Raw genomic sequence first — 25,962 nt, forward strand, 5'->3', positions numbered from 1 at the left:
TCACTTTTTCTTTTCTTTTCTTTTTCTTTCTAAAAAAAGAATAGTATCGCTTTTCCCGTGTTGGGTATTGAAAGAAGAGCAGGAACAATATCTTTTTACATCGTTACATTCTAACAAATCTTCATTCTGCACAACTTAAAATCTCTCTTGGGACTATGAGAAGTTTTATCAAGAGGGTTTTGTTTTCTTGGAAGGCTTCCCACTTTTATACTGGAAAGATAAGCCTCCTGTTCTTATTTCCTGTATCTCCATAAAGCTTTTGCCACTGCAGGAACAAATTTCTTTGAATACTTCGCTTCAGTGCAAATATGCTTGTAATTGTCCTAGATAAACCAGAACGAGATCTAGTGGATAGTGACTTTGTCTTGGGCTTGTTAAAGTGGAAAAATGAAAGAGCTTATAAGTTAGCTGGTCTATATATGTTTGCCTATGCGAGTCTTACCTTAGATGTTTGCCTATGCATATTTATCGAACTTCTCTTATCCCATTTCTTTTTAAGATGTACTGTTTGTCTATAAAAAGTATTACAGTTTTAATATGTATTATGTGTATTTGTTACAGTTTTGTGGTTTAGGGTTTTAACTGATCTATGTATATATATGTTTGTGTTTATGAGTATACTATGTTGCAAATTTGCAGTTCTAATTTTGTTATAAGCATTAATGTATGCTACAGGAGTGGGGACGCCTATTCGACGTGGCTTAGGGGGCATATCTTTGTTGAGATGGTCCCCATCAGGAGACTATTTCTTCTCTGCAAAATTGTAATGCGACTTTATTAAATTTCTGAATCCCGTATGCACATGAATGAAGCTTACAAAATATTACTTTTTTGCTGATTATTCTCCCTGGTATCCTCTCTTTTCACAGTGATGGGACATTCTATCTCTGGGAGACTAACACATGGACATCAGAACCATGGTCCTCAACAAATGGCTTTGTCACGGTTAGTTGAAGCAGATATTATCTTTTTATCTCCACTTTGTACTATATTGTTAATTGAGAGAGCTCTTTGCTTTTTTTGTTTTGTGCTCATTTTGGGTCTTAGGATCTTGCATTGACATAACTATGAAATTTGGTAAAGTCATTGTGTTTTTGTGCATGGATATACATGGATGCTCCATTTGAATTATGCTTATTCAGAAGGCTAAATATGATGGTTAAAGAGTGAATAGAGGCATGGTAATATAGTGAAGTTCGGTTTAATCTTCATAGTTAGAGATGCACTCTTCCCCCTCATCATTCTGTTTCTTAGTAATGGTCTGTGGATAGATGATATGATTGGTGTTTTTCTGGATAAGATGCGAAACCTAATTGGTTGATGCTCTTGTTTTGCAATTTATGCCCTGTTATTAGGCTACAGAGGCCCTGGTTTGGCGCATTGTATGTTGATTTGCTAGACAGTGTTGTGGACTGTTTTACATAGTATTGCTGGTCCATTGATACGTTTACACAATTTAACTTTAATCATGTTTTTCTTTACCAGGGAGCAGCTTGGGATCCTGATGGCAGTAGAATAATTGTTGCCTTCTCTGAATCTTCAACCTTGGGTTCCATTCACTTTGCAGCCAGGTCACCATCTCTAGGTGTGTGACATGTTTTCCAGCTTCCTTGCTGTTAATCTATGTTTTATTTTAAATTTTTCAAAGCTATATCTGAAAGAAATTCTTTCGATAGGCCGAATAGATAGACTAAATTGTCCGGATATTTCGTTTAGCCTTTGAACATTTGAACAGTTGACCTCTGCTGAAACTGAGCCACTTAGACACATCTCGCTCAAACAATTAACCAAGTAAATGAGTGTAGTTCACACGTGGTGACTTGGCAAAAACACCAATTAAAGAACACCTCGGCTTTTGATCCCAAATAAATTTTAAAAAATCTTTTGAATCAGAAAAAAATTTCATCTCCTTCACCTGTCAACTCATCATCTTCCCTATCCAAAAAATATCATTATTCATATCCTCCAACTTTCACTCACCAATAACCTGTACACCACCTTCTCTTCCTATTTGTTGTGATAACCCCTCTAAGCTCCCCTTTTTCATCTCCATCATCACCACATCCTTACATCTTCACAAACGTCAAATCCAAAACAGAGCACTTCTCCACTCTCTGGCAAGAACCCATCTGAAAAGCAACTTCATGGGACACAGACCCTAAAAGCTCGACCATTTCACCTCAGCATCGAACTCCAAGATTTCCACAGTTTCCATCATTACGCCCCACCTCCATTTCACTTTGACTGGAGCTTCCAACTGAAAGTTACGTGTTTTTCTTCCGGAATTCCACAGAGATGGATGAATAATGGCTGGAATAACAGAGGCAATTTAATGTATAGAGGAAGAGGACGACGGCTTGGTGGTATTTTTATGGACGAATGCTGGCTGGTTTTAAGTTAATGTGGGTGGAGATGGTGGTGATCTGGTGGAGGCAGTGGTGGCGGTGGAGCCGCTATAGGGGGACCACATGGTGATGGATATGTTGAAGGCGCATGAGTAGGTGGGAGGAGCTACGGTGGTGGAGGCAGTGACTATGATAAATGGTGGTGGCACCAGAGAAGATGAAGGATAGATATTGTATACTTCTCCGGTCCAAAATAAGTGATTTTTTGGCCTTTTTCTTGTGGTCCAAAATAAGTGATTTTTCCAAATTTCAAGAATGAATTAATTATTTTTTTCCTATATTGTCCTTGGAGTAAATAGTGTTGGAATATGTGTTAGGAGTGTTTATGTGAGATAGTAAAGGTTAATACGGTCAATTCCATTGCTAATTAATGTTAAAAGGTGGATTTCTTAATCTGTGTGAAAACATCCAAAAAATCACTTATTTTGGACCGGAAAGAGTATTAGTTAATCCATATCAGTCCTTTTTTAACATTCATGCTAACATTTGTGATGCCCGCGGCCCACACTATGTGACTTCTAAGTGGCAGGATTTGAGTAGAGGTTAAGTGTTCCAGTGGTCATAGGTTTAGTTTGGGTGGCTAGATGAAATATCTTGACAAGTTCAAGTTTCCATATGTGTTTGGCCTTCTGGGTATTATTACGCTACTAGCGCTGTGTGATCAGGAGGCATGGGATGTTGTTTTCTTGAGTGGACTGCCGTGAACATGTAAGAGAGTGCCAGTTGTGGAGACTCAATGATAGAGCTAAGGAGAGATATTCCCTGAAGAAACTCCTTATCTGTAAGAACTAAGCCTATCCAAAAAGGAAATTTCAGAGATGTACCAGAAACTTGATTATATGGCCAATGACAATATTAGTGTTTTCTTCCTGTTTCCATTTTTTCTTACTGGATGTTTCTTTTGGTTTATAGTAGTGAGAGTAAATGGGGGACTTTTTCAATTTATCTGCTTTACGAAGAAGAAATAACAGAAAAGAAGGAAAATTGAGATTTGAGGAAAATAAAGATAAGAATTCATTTATCCTTTTAAATGCTTTCCCATTTTATATTCTGATAAATGTAGATGACTAACATTGTTAACATTGTGACAATGCTGGATATAGGAGACTGGAAAATCCCCCACCCCCAGGAAACATCCCAGAAAAATACGGAAGAATGTTATTATGCTGTGTGTAAATTGAAAGAAGGTTACTAATGTCACTTGTTATTACTTCACAGACAGAATCTGGTTCATACTGATAAGCAGCTTTGCCGTCCTTGTAGTAATTAACTGTGCATCACCAACATTGTAATTTTTAAGTTGAGAAGAGATTATTTAGATCTTTAGGTGATGAAATTGTCCATCTCACATAATATTTCTAGATACCTCGCTAGTGTTGTACTTAGTTTTACAAAAGAATCTGGTAGTGTGTACGGTCTCAGAGTAAACAATAATACTGGGGATATAGCTTGCTGGAACATGGTAGTTATCATGCTGGCTATACTAGAAAGTACCACCCAAATTAGGATATTCTCTGTTTTGTGGTTAGGATGTGAAGTAGAGCCTAAATTATGTCCTGTATTTTATGTACTTTGGCTGATTCAGTTCCTTTCATTGTATCTATTTTACTAACCATATTAACTTTGGCCTCAACTGTTAAAGGTTAGTTTCTGGCTGACTCTTCTGCTGACATTACACATCTTCTTCATACATATCGTTCATTCCCTTTATTGCTGATTTTCTACTGTGTTTCTCATTTGATGTATACTCTGCTGTAAGTTTCTTCTTAAATCTGGAATATTTCTTATCCAAAGTCAAAGCAACTTGGGATGTCCAACATTACTTTTAAGATGATAAGAGATGTGATATCTCAATTAAGACATATTCGTATGGTCAGTAGCTTAAGCTGAAAAGGAATTGGGTAGAAAAATCAGTATGAAAAATTTGTTTAGTAATATACTGTTCATCGAGGCTGAGGTTGGAAACTAGGAAGACTAGAATAAACATGCTAATCATAAGTAGATGTGCGACGTTCTGGAGGATCATAATTAAGCTAGCGAACTGCCATGTGGTTGGATATTGCTCAACTGTTAGTACTCCTTCTGTGTGTCAATTGCATCAACAGTTTTGTTTAAATCGGGTGGTTCCTCTGTTTGCTTGATAACATTAGAAAAACATATCTTGGTATGAAGAATGCGTGCAGAATCATTTTTTTTCTTACAAAGTTATTCATTATATAGTCTCTGTCGCTTTTCAGGACTTTAGGCCCTATTCCTATTTCAGTCTTTCATATTATTCCTAACATCTTGCTGTGATCAACTTCTCTTTTGGCTTCTAATATAGTGTCTCACTAAGGGAATAAGCCATGTTGCTCTCCTAAAATTTTTTCTGATAGTTCTTGTTGTATGAATTTTGGTTCTCAGTAGTAGTTTATTAAGCAAGCATCAGCCAAACAAGGTGCCTGTTAGATGTTTGGGATTTCTGTTTCTCCCTTGTTTGACATTTAGGGTAATAGTAATTTGAGGAATTTACCCAATCTGTTAGATGCTGATTAGCTTTTCACAAGCTTGACTCTTGTTGTCTTTTTTGTTATTCTGTGCAGATGCTCATCTTATACCTGTTGATTTGCCAGAGATACAGACCTTGACTGGCAGGTACTGATACTAAGCTTCCAGTATGGTGCATATTTCTTCTAATGATTACTCAATTTGTCAATGGTGTTTCAGCTTGTTGTGTTAACATTTAGCTTAGACTCTCATCTTGGATGTTTTAATTGTGAATGATGTGTATCCTCAACTAGCGATGTTGATGGTTCTGCAGATAAATTTGTCTCCATCTTTTATTATTTAGAAATATAGTGCTAGTGCTCTTGTTATCTCTATCTTGGAAAACTAATATGCACATAGCATTTCGCTAAATAACATAAGGTGAAGTTACTACTATCATACATAATCGGCCCTCATATGTCAAATTCTGTGCTTGGTTTTTTATCTTGTTTTTCTTTCTCCATTTAAGAAATCTATAATGGTTATCCTGTTCTCGACCAGTTTTCTCATTAAAACCAAACCTTAATTTTTTGCGATCGATCAAATATATTCCATTGATGATGAGTAAAACTGTGTATATTATACAAAAGTGTCATGTTTAGGCATATAAAAATCTGACTAGTTGTACAAATTGGTATGTCCTCTTCACACCAACAACACAAAAGAAATGAGAAATAACTTTTGAATCTTGACATTGGATTTTCAACACTCTAAAAAATTCTGCTATTCCTTTCTCTCCATATCACTCAAAAGTTACATTAGGCTGTTGTCTTCCATGTCCTTTTCTTTTGAGCATCCAATTCCTTTGAATTTGCCATTGTTTCTCGGTTGTTCTAGGAACCACCCAGTGAATGTTGAATATGGAATATATCAAATTAATGAAACTGACCTTTTGGCCATAGCAACATTACGATCAACTTCTTCTTATTTAGAAAGATTTTCTACTTCTTAAATGTAGTAGGAGATAGCCCACATGCTCTTTTACATATTTTTTATAACAGCGATGTTCAGATCAGTTTGCGTGCACCTCAACTATTCCATTAGGTACTTTATACCTCCCAGCAGTACATGTATCGACTAACTTTGCCCCCCGAGACTTAGGCAGATGGGAATAAATTACTATTGTCTTTTGTAAGCAGTACGTTCTAGCTTATGCATCATCATCTTCTTTCACTACGTGGGATCCATATGGCACCCCAAGTTGCACACTATTTCAAAAAAGCCACTTTCTCGGGTGCCTTGCTTTTTCTACGAGGGCTTCCATATAGCCTTGAGTCTTCTCCATCAATTTTAAGTGATTGTAATCGAATTGATCTTTCAATCGAGCAATTTATTAACCTCCCCAAATTGTTTGTAGCTATATGGCATCTTTAAGAGTACTTCTACTTATTCACATTTTGAGTGCTGCACACATCTTCCGAAGGACACATTCCGATGTTACCTGGGATTTGCTCCTTTTAAGGAGCTTTGCTATTGTGGCATCTTTAGCATTCGGTAATAAGTGAAATTGGTGTACTTTCAAGGTTTTGCACCTCTCAAGCACAGAGAAGAGAGAAAAACAAAAGCACTTCGCTAAAGTTTTTCACAAAACTGGCGAAAGCGTTCTTCAAACTCTCGTTAGAAGAATGTAAGATGAAAAGCAACCTCACCCACATATTCTTCAATCCCGCAAGATTGCAAGAAGCGTTGAATAAGGAAGAACAATGGAATAAAAAGTAAATCACGGTTTTGAAGCAACTGCTTTGAAAAACTAATCACTAATGTTTATTTTAGCTTATTAAGCCCTTTAAATAGGCCTTACAATGAGTACAATTGATAAGGTTAAGGAAAACTAATGTTAATTAAATTAATAAGAATAAGGCTAAGAAAACCTATCCTAATTGAAATGAGAAAAAGAAGTCTAGTAGGATTGGACTACTAACTAACAATCCTAGTTTGACTAGAACTATAAATATAATCCTACTAAAACAAGAATTAAGAAATCCTAATCTTGTAAGGAAAAGAATCCTAATTTGGAATGGATTCTTGGATTCTTCAATTTCTTGAAATTTTTGGGCCTTAATTGGAGTAAGGCTAATTAGTGTAAGCATTTTAAATTCGTGGCCCAATTTTCCATATCCATTGGCACCTTCATGAGCCCAATAAGCCTCCATTGTTGTAAAAAACGTGGTCTCTATATGTTCATCATTCTCCCCCTGGTTTAAAAGGACTCGTCCTCGAGTCATCGGAATGTTAGGGAGCAAGATCAGCTACATTGAAGATAAGTGATATTTCAAAGCCATTGGGAAGCTCCAAGTGATAAGCAGTATCACCAATCTTTTGCAGTACCTTTTAAGGTCCATCAACTCGCTTCTGTAATTTAGAAAACTTGCGGTTCAGAAATCTCTCTTTACTCAATTGAACCTAAACCGAGTTGCCTTCCTTGAACACCACATGTTTCCGACGTGTATCAGCCTTTTCATTATATTTAGCATTTTGCTTCTCGATATGTGCCCGAACTTTCTCATGTTTCTTGAGTTGCTTGACTCGATCAACAACATCTCCACTAAAAGAATGAGTAACTAGAAGAGGGGAAAGATCAAGTGGTCTAAGAGGATTCTTACTATAGACAACTTCGAATGGACTCTTTCCTGTATTGCGGTTGGTTGAGTTGTTGAAGGCAAACCCAGTAGTAGGAAGCAACGATTCCCACTCTTTGAGATTTTTCTTTTAAACCCACGAAGCAAAGCACATAAACTTCCATTGACAACTTCGGTTGCCCATCAATTTGGGTATGATGAGAAGTGCTAGGTGATAGCTTAGTACCAAGTTTAGCCCATTAAGTCCTCTAAAAATGACCTAGGAACCTCGAATCCCTATCTGAAACAATAGTTTTGGGAATTCGATGCAATTTCACAATATGATTAAAGAATAGATCAACAATATTTGTTGCATCTGAAGTCTTATTGCAAGGAATAAAGTGAGCCATCTTCGAAAATCGATCGACAACCACGAAGATGGAATCCTTACCTTTTTGAGTCCTTGGAAGGCCCAACACAAAGTCTATGGTAATGTCTTCCCAAGGTTGAGTAGGAATTGGCAGAGGAATGTAAAGACCCGAATTGCTTTTGTGCATTTTTGCCTTTATATAAGTTTCACATTTTGCAATCACCTTATTGACATCCCGAATCATCTTAGGCCATTAGAAGTTTTCTTGAACTAGGCGTAGAGTTTTTGTTTGCCCAAAGTGGCCAGCTAACCCTTCCTCTTGGGACTCACGGATTATAAATTCATGCAAACTTCCTTGTGGAACACAAAGCTGCCTACCATGATAAAGATAGCCATCCCTAAGCACAAACATACATTGAGAACCCTCCCAGTATTGACCCTAGATAGCTCCGAAGTCTGGATCTGTTGCATATAATTCCTAATGTGTTCAAAACCCGCAAGTGTTTTGCATGGCGGAAACAAAACAAGGCTTGTGACTTAATGCATCAGCTACTTAATTGATCTTTCCAGCGTTGTGTTTAATAACAAAGTGAAAAACTTGCAAAAATTCTTTCCACTTGGCATGCCTAATGTTGAGCTTCTGTTGGCTATTCACATACTTCAAGGCCTCGTATTCAGAATAAAGCACAAATTCTCAAGGTAAAAGATAACGACTCCAATGAGAAAGAGCTCTAACAATGGCGTAGAACTCCTTGTCATAAGTAGAATACTTGAACTTTTGCATCGTTCCGCTTTTCGCTAAAATAAGCAATTAGTCTACCTTCTTGACAAAGAACAACTCCAATCCCAACTTCGGAAGCATCACATTTAACTTCAAAGATTACATCAAAGTTGCACAAAACAAGCACATGTGCTTGAGTCATCTTTGTCTTAATCCGTTCAAAACTCTTTTGGGCATCATCCGTCCATTTAAATGAGTTTACCTTCAAATGCTCGGTAATAAGAGCAACAAGAGAAACACCCTCATAACTGTGCCCTAGATATTCCTGCGTGGATCAAAAGAAACATTGGGAAGATGAGCAAAACATATGGTGTGAGCTTCGAAGGGTGCGAATGGGAAGCTATGGCTTTATTTTTGAAGATAGACAATAGGAAAAAGGAGATGAAGGCAATGGTGCGATCAAAGAATAAAAGCACAAGGGCTTCGCCAAAACTAAAAGGAGCGTATGAAAGGAAAAACTTGAAGATTGGAGTGAAATACAATGACGGAATCCCAAGGATCAGAGGGAGGCAACTTCTCATCAAAAGATAATGAAGATACACCTAATCTCACAGAATGTTAGGGGTCTTAATGTGGGGGGGGGGGGGGAGATAAAATCGACTTTTAAAGAGTGGAGGGCAAATATTTACTGCTAGAAACGAAGGTAGAGGGGGATTGTGATGGTATTGCAAAACAACTGGGCAGCAGTAGGTGGATTGATCACATAAAACTAGAAGCTGAGGGTACAAGAGGACGGATCTTAATTATGTGGGATAAGAGATAATGGAAGGGGGATTTAGTTGAAAAGGGAAGATACTCCATCACTTGCAACTTTAGCTCTGTGATAGACAACTTCCTTTGGGCTTTGAGTGGGGCGTATGCTCCATGCAAGAGAGTGGAAAGAAATGAACTTTGGCTAGAGTTGGGTGCGATGAAAGGGTTATGTAACAGAAACTGGGTGGTATGTGGTGATTTCAACACCACCAGATTTGCTGACGAAAGGAAAAATAGGACCTCATACAGTAGAGCAATGGCAGACTTTTCAGAAACTATGGAAGAGCTGGAATTGATTGATCCTCCTCTATTGGGGGGCCAATTCACCTAGAGCCAAGGTGACAAATCTGAGTCTACTTCTAGAATAGACATGTTTCTCTTCTTTTGGAGTGGGATAAAGAATTCAGTTTTATCAGACAAAGTCTCCTTCCAAAAGTTATTTCTGATCACTCACCAATCTCTTTGAAATGCGGGGAATGGGAATTCAACAAATCCTATTTTAAATTTGAAGACCGGTGGTTAGATGTTCAAGAGTTTCCTGCTAAAGTGTAGACTTCGTGGAATTTTTTTGAGATTGTTGGTAGGCCTGATTTTGTGTTAGCTTCCAAATTAAAGCTTCTCAAATCTAAGTTGAAAGAGTGGCATAAGGAGGAGTATGGTATTCTTAGGCAAGGAAGAAGACAATCCTCAATAGCATCTCAAACTTTGATTAGATTCAAGAAAGCAGAAGGCTCACTGAAGGAGAGTTATTGGAAAATGTTGGCCTCATGTTAGAGATTCAGGAGTTAGCCAAGCATGAAGAGACTGCATGGAGACAAAGGTCCAGATCCTTATGGCTGAAACAAGGGGACAAGAATACAAAGTTCTTCCACATAATGGCTAATGCACATAGGAGATACAATCACATTGATAAGCTGGAGGTGCAAGGGCAGACTTCCACAAACTTGGAAGTAATCAGGAAAGAAATCATAGATTTCTACTAGAAACTGTACGCGGAAACTGAATCACGGCGGCCAAATTTCAATCTGGTTAGGGGGAATTTCTTATCAGAGGAGGAGAACACTTGGTTACAAAGAGAGTTTGAAGAACAGGAAGTGGTGGAATGACTTAAGTCCTTTGCGTCAGACGAAGCACCATGACCCAATGGCTTCACCATGGTTTTTTTTCTAGAAATGCTGGCCAACAGTCGAGGAAGATGTCATGTCAACTTTGAACAATTTCTACTCCAAGGAATTCTTCGAGAAGAGTTTTAATGCATCTTATGTGGCTCTCATCCCAAAAAAGAATGAAGCGAGAGCTTAAAGATTTCAGGCCAATTAGTTTGATTGGAAGTGTTTACAACATTATAGCCAAAGTGCTAACCGAGAGGTTGAAGTGTGTCATCAACAAACTCATTGGTGGTCATCAAATGGCCTTCATAAAAGGAAGACAAATCATGGATGCTTCTCTAATAGCAAATGAGGTGGTCGATTCTAGGCTCAAAAGCAAAGTGCCAGGAGTCCTATGCAAGCTGGATATAGAGAAGGCATACGATCATGTCAACTGGAATTTCCTTCTAAGACTAATGGCTGATAGGGGTTTTGGATCTAAATGGATTAACTGGATTCGTTTCCGTCTTAGCACTGTAAAGTTCTCTATCCTGATAAATGGCTCACCCCAAGGCTTTTTCTCCACAAAGAGGGCTAAGGCAAGGGGATCCTCTATCTCCCTTTTTGTTCTTGATGGCAATGGAGGGGCTGAATCAGATGTTAAACACCGCAATGGCAAATGGTTGGATCAAGGGTTTCAAGGTATCTAACATACGGAATTGCATCCTAGAGATCTCACATCTCCTATATGCAGATGACTTTATCATTTTCATGGGAACTCAACCAGAAGAGATGTTGCACCTCAGACTTATTCTAACAACCTTCGAAGCTGTGGCAGGTTTGCATGTGAACTGGGGAAAGAGTAAGCTTTTTCAGGTTAATGAAGTCCCAAACATTCAGGACCTGGCTAATATCTTGGAATGTGGACTAGAGAACCTCCCTACCAAATATCTAGGCCTCCCTCTAGGCTCCAAAAACAAGTCGCAAGATATATGGCAAGGGGTGATTCAAAAGGAGTGAAAAAAGACTTTCAAGATGGAAGAGTCAATACTTGTCACTTGGAGGCAGGGTGACTCTGGTGAATAGTGTCTTAGATGCACTGCCTTCCTATGTGATGTCCTTATTCCCAATACCAAGTAAGGTGAGGAAAAAGATTGATTCCCTGAGAAGGAATTTTATTTGGCAAGGAAAGAGTGAGAAAAGGACTATTCATTTAGTCAAATGGGATACTCTTTTGTGCTCTAGGCAGGCAGAGGGCCTAGGTATCAGAAATCTCAAGGCTCAGAATAACAGTCTCCTTGCAAAATGGTTATGGAGGTATAATCTGGAGGAAACGACTTTATGGAGAAGGGTGATTCAAGAGAAGTATGGCCATGAAGGACATTGGTGCACCAAACCAGTGTTATCCCCTCATGGAGTGGGGGTATGGAAAACAATCAAGGGGCAATAGTGCTTCATTGCTGGCCACTCTAGTTTCAAGGCTGAAATGGTAGGAGAGTACTTTTCTGGTGTGACACATGGTTTGGGCACACTTCTATGAAAGACCAATTTCCATATTTGTATAGCATTGCTGAGAATCAAAGAATTTCAGTAGCAGATGCAAAATCCTTACATGGGTGGAACATTGTCTTCAGAAGGAATTTTAATGGCCGAGAGTTGCAAAGTGTGGCAGATTTTTGGGAGACCTTAGAAGTTTTCCAAGGTGTTACAGAAGAGGAAGATGCTTTGATCTGGAAGGGTCACAAATCAAGTTCCTTTCCAGTGAAATCTGCTTATCATTTCATTATCAATACTCCTAATCCTGCGCAAGGATGGCCATGGAAACAAATTTGGAGGGTCAAGACACTTACAAAAGTTCAATGCTTCACATGGTCAGTAGCAAGGGAAGCTGTCCTAACTCAGGATAACCTCCTTAATAGCGGAATCCAGCTACAAGCTAGGTGCAGTCTTTGTGGCAAAGATGGGGAATCAGTTTCCCACCTCTTTATTCACTGTCCGGTCATTACTCAACTTTGGCACTTCTATCTTAATTTGGCTGGTATATCTTGGACAATGCCCAATAACACTGCAGCTCTTCTCAGTAGCTGGAACAATGGAGGGGCGAATATTAAATGGAAGAAATGGTGGAAAATTGTTCCTGCTTGTATCTAGTGGATCATATGGAAAGAAAGGAATGCCAGAGTTTTTGAAGATAGACCTAGGTCTTACCAGAAAATTAAGCTTAATTGCTTTTTGTTATTTCATTTTTGGTGCAAAGAGAGCTATAGGGTGGATGTATACTCTTTACTAGATTTGCTAGAAGAAATGTAATCGAATAGAATATGCTTTGGTAGTCTCACTGACCCTTTGGGGTCTGATTGTGGCCTTCACAATCTCTTGTAAATACTTTTACCCATTTATATAATTGTTACCATTATCAAAAAGAAAAGAGCAATAAGAGAGCTAAAATATTTTATAAAACACCGATAAAAAGAAACCATACCATGAAAGCTGCGAATCTATGTTAAGCTTTTTGGATGGGCCAACTAGCAATAGCTTCAGTCTTTTCCGAGTCGACATGAATTTCCTCACTAGAGACAATATAATAGAAAAGAACTTGCACTTCCTCAAGTTGGCATAAAGGGTTTGCTCTCTTAAAACTTCAAAAATCTTTCTCATGTGCTTCAAATTTGTTGGTCATCCTTGCTATAAATAAGTATATCATCAAAATAAACGACGACAAATTTTCCCATGTATGGCTGAAATATTTAGATCACGAGTCTCATAAATGTTCTAGGAGCGTTAGAAAGCCCAAATGGCATAACAAGCCATTCGCACAATCCCTTGCTGGTCTTGAATGCAGTCTTCCATTCATCACCCTCCTTCATTTGAATTTGGTGATAGCCACTCTTCAAATCAATTTTAGAAAATATCTTGGCCCCATGTAATTGGTCAAAATGATCATCAAGCCCAGGAATAGGAAATCTATACTTAATGGTGATCTTGTTAATAGCACGATTGTCAACACACATGTGCCAAGATCCATCTTTCTTAGGATCTTGATAATTCTTGCCAATAGAGAAGAATAAGGCATCATTTATTAACTTGTACATTCCTTCCTTCATCTAGCCACCTCATGCGGTATGACTTCTGCAATGGCTCTCTCTCAAACCCAATTTAGTAACCATTTCTTCAAAAACTACGTTGGTACAACTTCTCGGATAAATTATGAGGGTACAAACCTTCCATTAGATGTACATGCATGGAAAATATTATGTCGCAGCCATGGTTCTGCCTTGCTAGAATCTGAATGCAAAAGTCGTTAGTACATAATGTATTCTCCATCATCTCTATATTCAGCTACTTCTTCCAAGTTGTCATCGTGTTGCTCTTCATGAAAATCTTCTTCATCAGTTGCACCTTCAAGGGTGGTGAATGCGTTTTTGTTAGGACAATCAGCTTGTATATGCTCAAGTCCTCCACATTTATGGCATCTCTTTTTTAAAAATAGCTTCTGAAGTCATGGGCTTCCCTTCAACTTTCTGGACACTTGGTTTTGTTGTAGATGGTATGGCTTTGTAGAGCTCAAACTAGCACTCCCATGGTTGAAAGTGTTCGGCTTTTTTATGGTAGTTGATGAAAATGTGGCTTTGGCTTCCTTCTGTTGTGTCTCTACGACCTTGGCTAATTTAACAACATCTTTAAAGGTCCAATGGGGCTGCAATCATATTACATTCTTAATAGGCTTATTTAATCCAGCCAAATATCGAGCAATTAAGCGGACTGGTTTTTCTTTAATGTTACTCTTGAGCCTAAGATATTCAAATTCTCGTGTACTCATCCACGGATAAAGTTCCTTGTCTAAAAGAATGAAACTTCAAGTAAGAACCTTCTTCATATGTCTCTTGCGAGAACTGTTTGCTCAATTCTCGTTTCATTCTCTCCCAAGTGTGAGTTCGTGTTTTTTCCTTCAAGCTCTCGCTTTCTTTTGAGGTTTTCCACCATATGCGTAACCTCTAAGCTTTTATAACAAGTTTGACCTTCTTCTCATCAGAATATTCTTTATAATAAAAAACACACTCAATATTTATAAGCCAATCAATGAATTCATCGCCTTGAGATTTGCCATCATACTCTGAAATTTCAAGCTTAATACCATCACGTTGATACCTCTCTCGATTATTATTGTGCGTCCTTATCTGAAATCTCCTTCTATCATGTTGATACTGAACTTCATCAGAGTCATACTCTTCACTACCTTGATTATCAGAGTATTTCGAATATGAGTTTTTATCATAGTGATCATGGCTTCTCGGTACTTTCATGCCTTGGTCAGCTATAGCTTATTCCGCTTGCTCAATATGTCATACTCTACGCGGTTGAATTGGTGGATCTCGAAGTGGAAGACGTCGCATAGCATTGGTGTGTTGTGTCTTGGTGGTGGTGGAGGTTATAGGCGTTGTGGCAGATTTGATGGCTGATTTTGAATCGCTAAACCTTCAATCAATTGAGATGGATTCTGCGCTGATTTCTTTAAGTCATATAGCTGCACTTTAATTTCTTCGTTGTCTCATTCTAGGTCTGTAGTTCTTAATCTTTCAATCTGAATTTGTTCATCAATTGAAGAGGATACTGGACTTTCAATTTTCTTGTCTGGTGACATGATGAACAAGATAGCAATTCAAGAATTCGAATCTAGAGTCTATGCTCTGATACCAAATTGATGTACTTTCAAGGTTTTGCACCTCTCAAGCACAAAAGGAGAAAAACAAAAGCACCTTGCTAAAGTTTTTCACAAAACTAGCGAAAGCGTTCTTCAAGCTCACGTTAGACGTATGTAAGATGAAAAGAAACCTCACCAACACATTCTTCAATCCCGCAAGATTGCAAGAAGCGTTGAATAAGTGAAGAACAATGAAATAAAAAGTAAATCACTTTTTTGAAGCAAAAGCTTAGAAAAACTAATCACCAATGTTTATTTTCAGGATATTAAGCCTTTTAAATAGGCCTTACAATGAGTACAATGGATAAGATTAAGGAAAACTAATCCTAATTAAACTAGAATAAGAATAAGGCTAAGAAAACCTGTCCTAACTGAAATAGGAAAAAGAATTCTAGTAGAAATGGACTACCAACTAACAATCCTAGTTTGACTAGAACTATAAATATAATCCTACTAAAACAAGAATTAAAGAATCTTAATCTTTAAGGAAAAGAAATCCTAATATTTAATGGATTCTTGGACTTCTTCAATTTCTTGAAATTCTTGGGCCTCAATCGGACTAAAGGCTAATTAGTGTAAGCATTTTAAATTCGTGGCCCAATTCTCCAAATCCATTGGCACCTTCATGAGCCCGATAAGCCTCCATTGTTGTAGAAAACATGGTCTCCATATGTTCATCTGAAGGTATTCATCCTTGAGGTGGTGTTACTCCATACATCAAACAAAAATCGTATTTGGTTCATATTTGTTGTCGAAAACCCAATGAATCTTGAGAAACTCATTCTCTCTTTCATACTTCCTTTTCATGAGCTAGTTCCATATGGTTTCTAACCTCGTTTGAAAACTATCCATATTGATTACAACGATATTTCATTGTAATATTTGTCCCCATAGAGCATCTTCTTTGCGCGCAAATCTCGATAACCATTTTCCCAAAACAACTTGCTTAAAAAATAGATTGTTTTCTGATGCCTAATCCCCCATCTTTGATTGGAACCATCAGACTTCCATCTAACCAAGTTGAATTCTCTTTTTTTTTTTTCCATCTCCAATAAGAGTCCCACACAGTTCTTCCAGTTCCTTATTAACTAAGAAAGGAAATGGAGATATGGAATATAGCACTTGTTTGGACTGAAAATCCCCCTTGTATTGTTTTAATTCTTCTTTGTTTGTGAGTGTCTGGATTTGGTTTTGAATGAATTATTTTGAGCATATTATGATTAAATTTGTTCTTCAAAAAAGGAAAAAGAAACTTAAAGGAAATGGAGATATGGAACAAAGCACTCGTTTGGACTGGAAAACACTTCTGTACTGTTTATTTTTTCTTTTTTGTGAGTGTCGATTTGGTTTTGAATGAATTATTTTGAGCTTATTATGATTAAATTGGTTCTTCAAAAAGGGAAAAAGAAAAAGAATGGTAAAATTGGTGTTTGTTTCCTCTTATGTTCTCTGAAGAACTCCTCACAGCTTGTCCAACTTCCTCTTCAAAACAGCATTTAAGAGCCTCCTTTATGGTGTTGCTAATTCTCTGGAATGTTGTCGTCCTCAATTGTGGCCCCCGATCCTCAATCCTCATAGTAGGGTGATAGTGTCTGATAGTATTGAAATATAAGTGTTGTATAACTGAAGCTTCTTAATTTGGTGCACGAATTTACTTAATATTTGATGTTCAAGCCGTTAGAGAGCTTATGTGAGGCAATTTCTTTTGTTGGTTCGCTTTGAATATTTTAAAATTTGGAGGCCCAATTCTTTCTCAAGTAATGGCATTTATTGGAAAAAATGAATGAAAAAGTTTTCGGCCAAAATCTATTCCAATTTCTGATCCAGTTGTGTTTGTTTGATAGTTTTTGCAAAACAAGTAAAGATGAAAAGAAGCATAGACAATAAGTAGTAGCAACAAGAGAAGAAGATAATACCCGAAGAGAAAAAAGCAACATATAGTGAACGAAAAATTGCAAATAAGGATAAACGAAAATACAAGAATAGTACTAAAGCTATGTTGGTGAAAAGGAGACACGCACGACTACCTACTAACCTTCTACCCTAATTCTCGACCTCCACACCCTCCTATGAAGGGTCATGTCCTTAGTAAGCTGAAGCGCGCCATGCTCTCCCCAATACTTTTTAGCCCCACCATAGTCAGTCTCTCACACCTCTCATCAGGGCATTTATGCATCTCCTCTTCACATGATCGTACCATCTCAGCCTCGTTTCTTGCATCTTGTCCTCCACGGAGGCCACTCCCACCTTTATATAAACTTTCTCAAAAAAAAAACTTATCCAAAATATAAAGCATCAAAAAATATTCATTCTTCTATATTCTAATTGAATTATTTGCATGTCCAACTTGGCAGAAAAGAATTGCAGCTAGTTGTATACTCTGTTTTTGAGCTTCAACTCCTAAAGCATGAAGGACTTAATCACAAGGGAGTTTAGGCCTTATGGGTGACTCTCTATCCTGCATGTCTCAACTTTTATATTCTCTTTCCTTCTTTGCTTTGATATTCTACATTGTATCAGTTTGCCCTTTTCCCTCTCCAAGCGATTTTTTCATATTGTTTTCATTTCAGTTGAAGTGTAAGGCTAAAAAATGATTAAACTTTATATAAATAGAAAGGATGGAAATGAAAATTTTATCGCTGGCTTATGAATTGAGAGTAAGATGCTTTGGTTATCGAAGCAAAAGCTGGTTCCAATAGACCTAATTTACGTGAGTCTGAGTATATTTTCTCTTTGGACTACTTGGAGAAACTGACTGTATATGTGAAAAGGAGGATGCCCATTTTTATATCTAATGCATGATTTGTCGCTGAAGTTTTCTCCTTTATGCAGTCACGGAATTGATAAGATGGCATGGGATGCTTCAGGAGAGCGTCTAGCCTTATCTTATCGAGATGGGGATGACTTGTACAGGGGTCTTATAGCAATATTTGATGTTAGAAGTAGTCCACTGATTTCAGCGTCTTTGGTGTAAGTTGGAATTATCTCTGTTTATGCATGCTTGTCTATTAAAATTTGTACTATTAATTAGTTATTGGTTTCACATATGTGGTGGTTCTGATGGAGATAAATCTCTTCACGTTTTACTGGATTGTGTATGTACTTAATTTTATCCTTAATGTTTCTAACAACTTTTATTTTTATACAAAATCCAGTGGGTTCGTTAGGGGTCCTGGAGATGACCCCAAGCCAATAGCTTTTTCATTTCATGACAAGTTTAAGCAGGGACCATTGCTTTCTGTGGTTAGTTCCCACACACTCTTGAGTTCGTTATAATACTGCTCTTTGTTTAATATTCAATAGTGTCATTGTGGTCCTTCCACCACTGTAATTGCTATAGATCTCCTCAACGCCATAACCAGATGATTCTAAAGGAGATTCAGTTTGCTTCATTAGCTTACAGAAGTTTTGGTTTGTAAACTAAATTAGGATTTTGTGCAGTGTTGGAGCAGTGGATTTTGCTGCACCTATCCCCTTATATTCCGCTCTTATGTTCTTCCATAGTCAAGGTATGTAACATCAGAATTTTTCCAATGTAAAATTGTCATCTGGATGTATAATTTTGCAGAGGGAGTGCCATCTGTGATGGGAAATTCTAGGTAGTAAAAAGAAAGAATTGTAAGTTTGAACCACTGATTAATTCAGCCATGTAATTATTTTACATGAATTATGCAGATACAACAAAATTTTACTATCAACTGTGACGCGAGGAAAACAGTTTCATCCAGGATTTCGATAATGCAGAGCTAGAAATGCTAGATTGAAGAATCCGATTTCATAATTCAAGATGTATTATCTTCAACTCCTTAGGAGATTGCAGGGCAGAGTATTTGACAATTAAATCTTTACCTTCACCAAACAGAAGTTTAGGTTTTAAGTATGCGTCATGACTTTATGTTTCCACAGAGAAGTTCCTACTTTATATACCTATGTTTGGAGGATTTCGTATAGCTGTGGAATTGGATGTGCTAAGAGATGTAGTTTCCTTTTTCGAAGTGTTTACCTTCAAAATCATATATCACGGCGGAAATTTCGGCACATATCAGTGAGAGATTGATTAATTAGCAAATCATGAGATTTCGTACCTTTTATAGAATTGTACCTAAAGTAGGATGAGCATGTTGTTGAAATAGTAAAAATCTTCAGAGAACAGCAAAAACGATTATGGGATCATCTCTCAAGGCAAAATCGCGTGATGAAGAAATTGAAACAAGTGTTATGAAGTGCTTCCAATTATGCCAATGGAAGGGTTCCGGTTCCTCCCAGCGGTCCTTCAAATCAAACAAATCAAAGAAGTGAAAACAAAACTCAGGATAAGGCAGGTTTCGACGAAGCCGGAGGGACCAGTAGTGGATCTAGTAACAATAACTTGAAAATCGTTTGAAAACCTAGCTCATGAGGTTCATGAGAGAAATGAACAAATGGGTGGATCAAAATGCAAAGGAGTTCATGCTCGAATGGGTCAGATACCGGGCGCGTAGCCGGTGTTAAAGGGTCTAGATTCAAAAAAGTATATGTGCGACACCTGAGTTGATCCCAAAAAGGTTTAAGATGCCAGATATACCAAAATACGATGGGACTATGGATCCACAGGAGCACATCACCACCTACACTACAACAGTAAAGGGGAACGACTTGGCACATGATGATAGGCTATAATTATGTATTTTAGTCGCTTATTACACTCTAATTTATTGCACTTTAATTGAGTTTGAGCTTTAATCGCTAGTGTTTTGCACTAATGGTGTGTTTTATGTCTTGTAGGAGTGATTTCGAGCTATATAGATGTTATGGAATGAATTCTAGTGATTTGGAGCTTTGAAGTCTGAGTAAAAGCCCAAGTAATTAAGTCGGGATCGTGTTCGAGGGTTAAATTTGATAGTTAAGAACAAACGAAGACTCGAGTAGGCATATTGCGCACTGTCTAGTAAAATAGACGTGACCTTTTGCTCCGAACTCCATTTGGGATATATAATTTATGGTTGGAAAGCTAACTCAAATGAATACTACTTTCATGTTTTACGTTTTTCCAAATTCCAAACATAACAGGGTGAAAAATGCAGTTTAAATCGCGACCGAGGACCTGGACGCGGACTGAGGCAGTGCACTGGTAAAATATCGCGCCCGAACCGCGACCGTGAGCGTCCAGACCTGAAAAATTATCCTTTTTCGCGTAGAAGAAGGTATAATTGTTTGGGCCCGACCCTACTTGGTATATATACATGGAAAAACGATATTTTAAGAGGTAGGACATAGTTTTGACACAGATTCGACCTAAGGAGGTAGAGACACAATAGGAGCAAGGCTGAGAATTTTTCTACAAGTTTTTCCTTCCTTTTCCTATTGTTGGTTATGACTCTTAGTATTGTAGTCTTATATACTATTATGAATATCTAATTTGTTATCTAGGATTTTGATGGAACCTTTTGTAGGAAAAATTCTTGTTATGTTTTTATATAATTAAGTTGTTGGATTTCTCTACTTTTTCAACTACGTGTTTATTGTTGTTGATTGAATGACCATCGATTGACTATGCATATTTATTATGTGTTGCTTGATAAATGATACATATTTAGGTGGTTGTTGAACAACATCACTCCTAACGTATGTGAGAAATCAATATAGCGGGTTTAAAGGTAGGTTTAGAAATAACAAAGCCTTGACTGGTCATAATGAGCGGTTAGATATAGCCAACTAGCGTTGTTCGAAAGAATATGTCTAGCAAATTATTGTAGTTGCTCAAGAGAGAATTATGACACCTAAAATGCTCACGATCAGTAGAGAATACATATGCGAAATTGTTGGGAACATAGTGGGAAGGATTCCAACATTTGGGAAAATCATAACTCTAGACCTCCTTAGTTTTGTCTCAAATTTCATCATTGTTAGTTGATAATTTTACTACTTTACAATAGTGTTAGTTAATTAGTTAGAAATAAATATTATAATCTCTATAATTAGGAAATTGTTGGACTTGTGGTTCTTAGCAATATTGAACAACTGCAGCTAAGCCTGTGAGATTCGACTTCGGACTTATAGTCCGGATTATATTTGCAGCGATCGCTTATCCTTTTTACGACTAGAGTTGGGTGTGATCAAATTTTAGCGCCGTTACCGGGGAACTAACGGTGTAGTTGTAGTTGTATATATTTCTAAGGTTCAAGTTTAAACTTTTATGTGTTTTGTTGTTTTTGTATTTTTATAACTGTTAATTTGAGAAAATGACATCTTGGAATTATGAGAATTTATGTGTAGATAATTCTACTATTGATCTCCTTACATATTGTGAAGGAAACCACCCGTGGCAAAATTTTTAAAACGTTTCTGAGAGCGAGTTATGCGCACTAACTCAATCTTATTTGTGGAATGTGTGTGATGTGTTTGGTGGTAAAAATGGTCACTTTTATGGTTGTGCTTATATTTCTTATCTTCCCCAACCCCTTACTATGATGGTTCTACCTTTTCTTGTGAAGTTAACAGGAACAAAGAACTTGGGGATGCAGACCTGAAAGAGATCAAGGATATATTAAAGTGCTTTTTGAAACAAAATAATGAAAAACAATTGCAGATAGAAAAGCAAGAGGCAACTATTCGCAAGTTGGAGGCTCAATTGAGTCAAGTGGTTGGAGCTTTTAATATTCAACAAGCCAATATTGAGGATAGTAGCCAAGAAGAGCATGAATTTGAGGTGTTAATTGAGGAGGTCAGAGTAGAACATCAACAACCTATCCAACTACAATTTGAAGATGTCAATGTTGAAGAAGTGAGACTAGAGCCAGCCATGGATTTTGAGGATATAAATTTTGTTGACTCTAGTATTATTGATGTTGAGGATGTTGAAAATCTTGAAGTTCATGTGTTTGAGTGTATTGGTCCACACTCCATGCATTTTTTCACATTATGTTTGGATGATAATATGGAAATAGAGTCATCCGAACCCATTGAAGAGTCAAGGAATGAGGAACAAGATGCATATATTTTGGAATTCTTCTTGCCAGAAAGTCAGGATTACATACCTCATACAAAGGCCAAAGAGTGCAGAATACTACATTATTTCCTCGAGCCAGTTAGATTCGTTCCACCGCCCCAAGAGCATAATCATAAGATTGAAGCAAAACTTGGAGTTCAATTCATAAGCTCGAGGTGGCGACAAAAAGTAATTCATGTCGTGCCGCGACGTTAAATCAAGCTCTTATTGGGAGGCAACCCAACTTTACTATTTTTTTATTTTATTTTTTAATTGTATTATTTTTGTAGTGTCAATTTTTGATATTCTAGGAACATGGAAAGCAAAACTATTGGAAGGATGCAACAACAAAACAAATGGTTAGAACTACGTGTGAGGTACCCGCACGAAGGACCAAGCTTGGGAGAAGTCTGACTACCCCATGAGCTGTTAGTGCTTCGGCATTTGGCCTACCAGAGAGTCTTTTTTACCCTTTTATTAGTTATGGTGTGCATTTGGGACAATGCACAATTTTAAGTGTGGGGCGAGGAGATTGTCTGGGTGTCTTTCTATGCTATTTTAGTTGTATTAGTTTAATTGAATATTTTTTTTATTTTTTTAGAAAAACAAAAAAAAAAGATTGGACTTTTCCCGATGATGGATCTATTAGACAATTTTCTTGAAGGATTTACGTCTAAAGAAAAAGACAAAAAGATTTTCTGTTGTTAGGTAGTGTAGCAATTACCTAGTGGTTATTCATTGTGCCGCGATTCTTTTCCAAGGGTTTTGTTTTGAACCGGTGTAGTTAGTTTTATTTTTGTAGGAGTATGAGCTAGTGTGAGATGAATTGAATTGCAGCGATATCTCTTAACTTTGTTATGCTTTGAGAATAGTAAGTACTCTGGTTGTGACGCTTAGGCTCAGTTTTTGACTCTTGTATAAGTACTTTATTTTATATGATCGTAACTTTTCTTAACTGCTTTGACTAGAGTGTCTTGATGAAACCAATCCCGAGTGAGTTATGTGCCATGTGTGTGTGAGGTTTGGGTGTTATTCTGTGCATCACATTTGATGCCTAGAACTTGCCCCGTGTGTTTGCAAAGCGAAATAGTAGTTTTGTTCAGTCTTGGAAGTGATATCGGCATTTCTTTGTTGAGCCAGATATATATATTTTACCTGCCTAATTGTTATGTATCGTAGTTAACCTCTTTGAGCCTGTAATCCTGTTTCTTTGGCAACTACATTACAAGCCTTATCCATATATTTGAATTAACCATCTATTTGAACCATTGTAACCTCTCATGACTGATCGAGGCCAACCCTGCACTACTATTGAGTAGTGAGAGAGGTCAAAGCAGCTTTTACCCGATTAAGGTCGGGATCGATTTCCACAGGGAGCTAGAAATTGGAGTCGGATGTCTATCTAAATCGGAGTTGTGTATTTGCTCTTAATTGCACTTCTACACATTTTTGGTTTTGATTATGATTCTAATTTTATAAAACTACAATGCTTAATTATACTAAAATAAGCTAAGGTTAAACTATTGTGAGTTATTCAAATGATAAAAAAGCACTAGGGTAGTGGCTTCCGCCTAGGTGATCAATTGACGGAATCTTGAGTCTAAAGCTAGATTGTCACATTTGGGGAGTATGATATAACCGTTGCTCGATTCTACTCACTCTATACCTCTCGGTAGTTTAAGCGATTTTTGCCCAAATTGACTTTCTCGAGACCAATTGAGTATGCAAATTTGCACAAGCAATCAAGGTTCAAGTCGGGTATTACTATATCTAGGTTTAACCCTTTAATTGGGACTATCAATCTCTTGAGTATGCCCCAATTCCTTGTTGCACCAATTTTAGAGACTTAGGCTCTCTTTCTTAAGAAGAGCCAAAATCAACTAAACACAAACTAGTGTTTGCAACCACTAATTCAACAATTAAACATGAAATTAGTCCAAATATAAAACACCCATAGTCAATCAAGCCCTACAACACAGGACCCATCAATTACCCACACTAGGGTTGAGCCACAACCCTAGCTTATGGGTCTAATTACTCATAATTAGAGAAGAAGACAAAGAAATAGATGAAGAAAAACTCATATTAATTAATTGCTAAATTAAACTTGAAGATTCAATGTTGAAATACAACTAAAATTACTCAAAACAGCTAAAATATTCGAACCCACGAGCGCAACCTTCAGTACTAACTATCTGCTTCACCTAAAAATGGAAAAGAAGCTATTTATACTAAGCTAAAAAATCTGGACTAAAATACCCCTACGGGGTTAGTGCGGACCGCACAAAATCACGTGCGCCCACACTAGGGCTATGAACTTGATTAAATGGCTCTCTGAACTTGCGCAATGCGGACCGCACAGAATCGAATGCGGATGTGGTGGCTTCTAGTGTGGTCCGCATGAAATGGAGTGCGGTCCGCATTGACTCAACACATCAAAGAACTCTTTCTATTACTTTAGTCATTGTGGAACCCAAACTCACACATCCTCAGCTTCCCTTAAGCAAACCTCACTTTTAGAATAATTGCACTCATAACGAGGTTAATGGGAATTCACTTATCTCTCAAAAAGAAAAGTCACAAGTCCGGCTCTAAGTACCATATGCTTGCCCATTATGTGAGTCACCACTAATGTAAACTTCATTCAACTAGAGATCATATAAGGCTTTTGTGGAGACATAGTGAAGGCTTTTGGTTCCGGGAAGACAATGTTTGGTCTAAGTAGGTTCCATCTTCCCTTAAGCACTTCTTTTGTTTCATTTTGGCACAAATTCACTTGACTTTTTGAGTCTTTTCACTTCTTTCAAGGGGTTAGAGAGACACATTGTCACTCTTTCTTAGATATTTCAACTCTTTTCTCCTTTCTCACTTTTCCACACCTTTCATTCTTTGCTTTTCTTGACTCCCTTTTATTTATTTCCACATTGAGTATTCTTTTTGTCCTTTTGCTTTTCTTTCTTTTTCATTGCATTTCCTTTTTCTTCATTTTGTACCCTTTTACCACTTTGTTGCAATCCTCGTCTCCCCCCCCCCAAACTTATACTTTTGCCATGTGCTAAGGAAAGATCGGGTGCCAAGAGAGGATATCTTTTAGAATGGGTAAAGACTTGTATCGTGGTTCTTGAAGGAAAAAGGTTTAAGGCTCAAAAGGGTTGACTGGGGATTTTATCTTTGGTAGGCTATGGAACTGTTCAAGCTATCATTTGGATCAAGGAGAGCCTATACTCATGTCTCAAGTCAAAATTCACTTAGGATTTCGCCTCAACAAACATTCAGGGCAAGTTCTAGACCAATGGCTCGAGACTTGGACTTGCAATGCAATTTCTCACCACACATGCTATGGGGTCACTAAAGACATAGAGTCGGTGGCCACAAAGACCTTAGATAAGATTTGAGCACACAATAGTCCCGAAAAACCACTTGATGATTATCGATCAACACAAGAGTCTCAAGGTCACTACTTTCACCATCCTAAACATAACACTTTGTTTTTGACCATAAGATCAAAGGCAAATGTGCTAGGCCCAAGTAAAGCATTGCTTGAGGCACCCTTAACCACTAACTACTAAAAAGCAAAAAGAAAAAAAAAACGGACTCAAACCCTTAAGAAGGAGCCACCCAGTTCACACAAACTCCACCTTTGGAAAGAACCGTGGAATTAAGAATACCAAAGGCTTATTGCAAATGTTCAAAACAAGAAGCTACGAACATAAATAAGAAGCTAAGAACGAAAAATTGCGGAAAGTAAAATGAATATATACAAGAGGAGATTTAATCGAATATACAATAGATGGGATGAATATGTACAATGT

General features: G+C 37.5%; 1 protein-coding gene across 2 annotated transcripts in view; it reads left to right on the forward strand.

The window, feature by feature from the left end:
• The window catches only part of LOC107791435 (aladin), a 35,718-nt gene extending 16,585 nt beyond the window's left edge, over nucleotides 1-19,133 (forward strand). For both annotated transcript variants that reach the window (XM_075243758.1, XM_075243759.1), the window contains exons 8-15: nucleotides 676-763; nucleotides 870-945; nucleotides 1,486-1,585; nucleotides 4,988-5,039; nucleotides 18,016-18,153; nucleotides 18,339-18,426; nucleotides 18,625-18,692; nucleotides 18,859-19,133. In XM_075243758.1, the coding sequence (XP_075099859.1) occupies nucleotides 676-763; nucleotides 870-945; nucleotides 1,486-1,585; nucleotides 4,988-5,039; nucleotides 18,016-18,153; nucleotides 18,339-18,426; nucleotides 18,625-18,687 (605 nt within the window). In that variant the 3' untranslated portion in view covers nucleotides 18,688-18,692; nucleotides 18,859-19,133. The remainder of the gene's footprint in view (nucleotides 1-675; nucleotides 764-869; nucleotides 946-1,485; nucleotides 1,586-4,987; nucleotides 5,040-18,015; nucleotides 18,154-18,338; nucleotides 18,427-18,624; nucleotides 18,693-18,858) is intronic.
• Nucleotides 19,134-25,962: the final 6,829 nt, after the last annotated feature.

Source organism: Nicotiana tabacum, chromosome 22 (assembly GCF_000715075.1).
Source record: "Nicotiana tabacum cultivar K326 chromosome 22, ASM71507v2, whole genome shotgun sequence".
Taxonomy (NCBI): Eukaryota; Viridiplantae; Streptophyta; class Magnoliopsida; order Solanales; family Solanaceae; genus Nicotiana; species Nicotiana tabacum.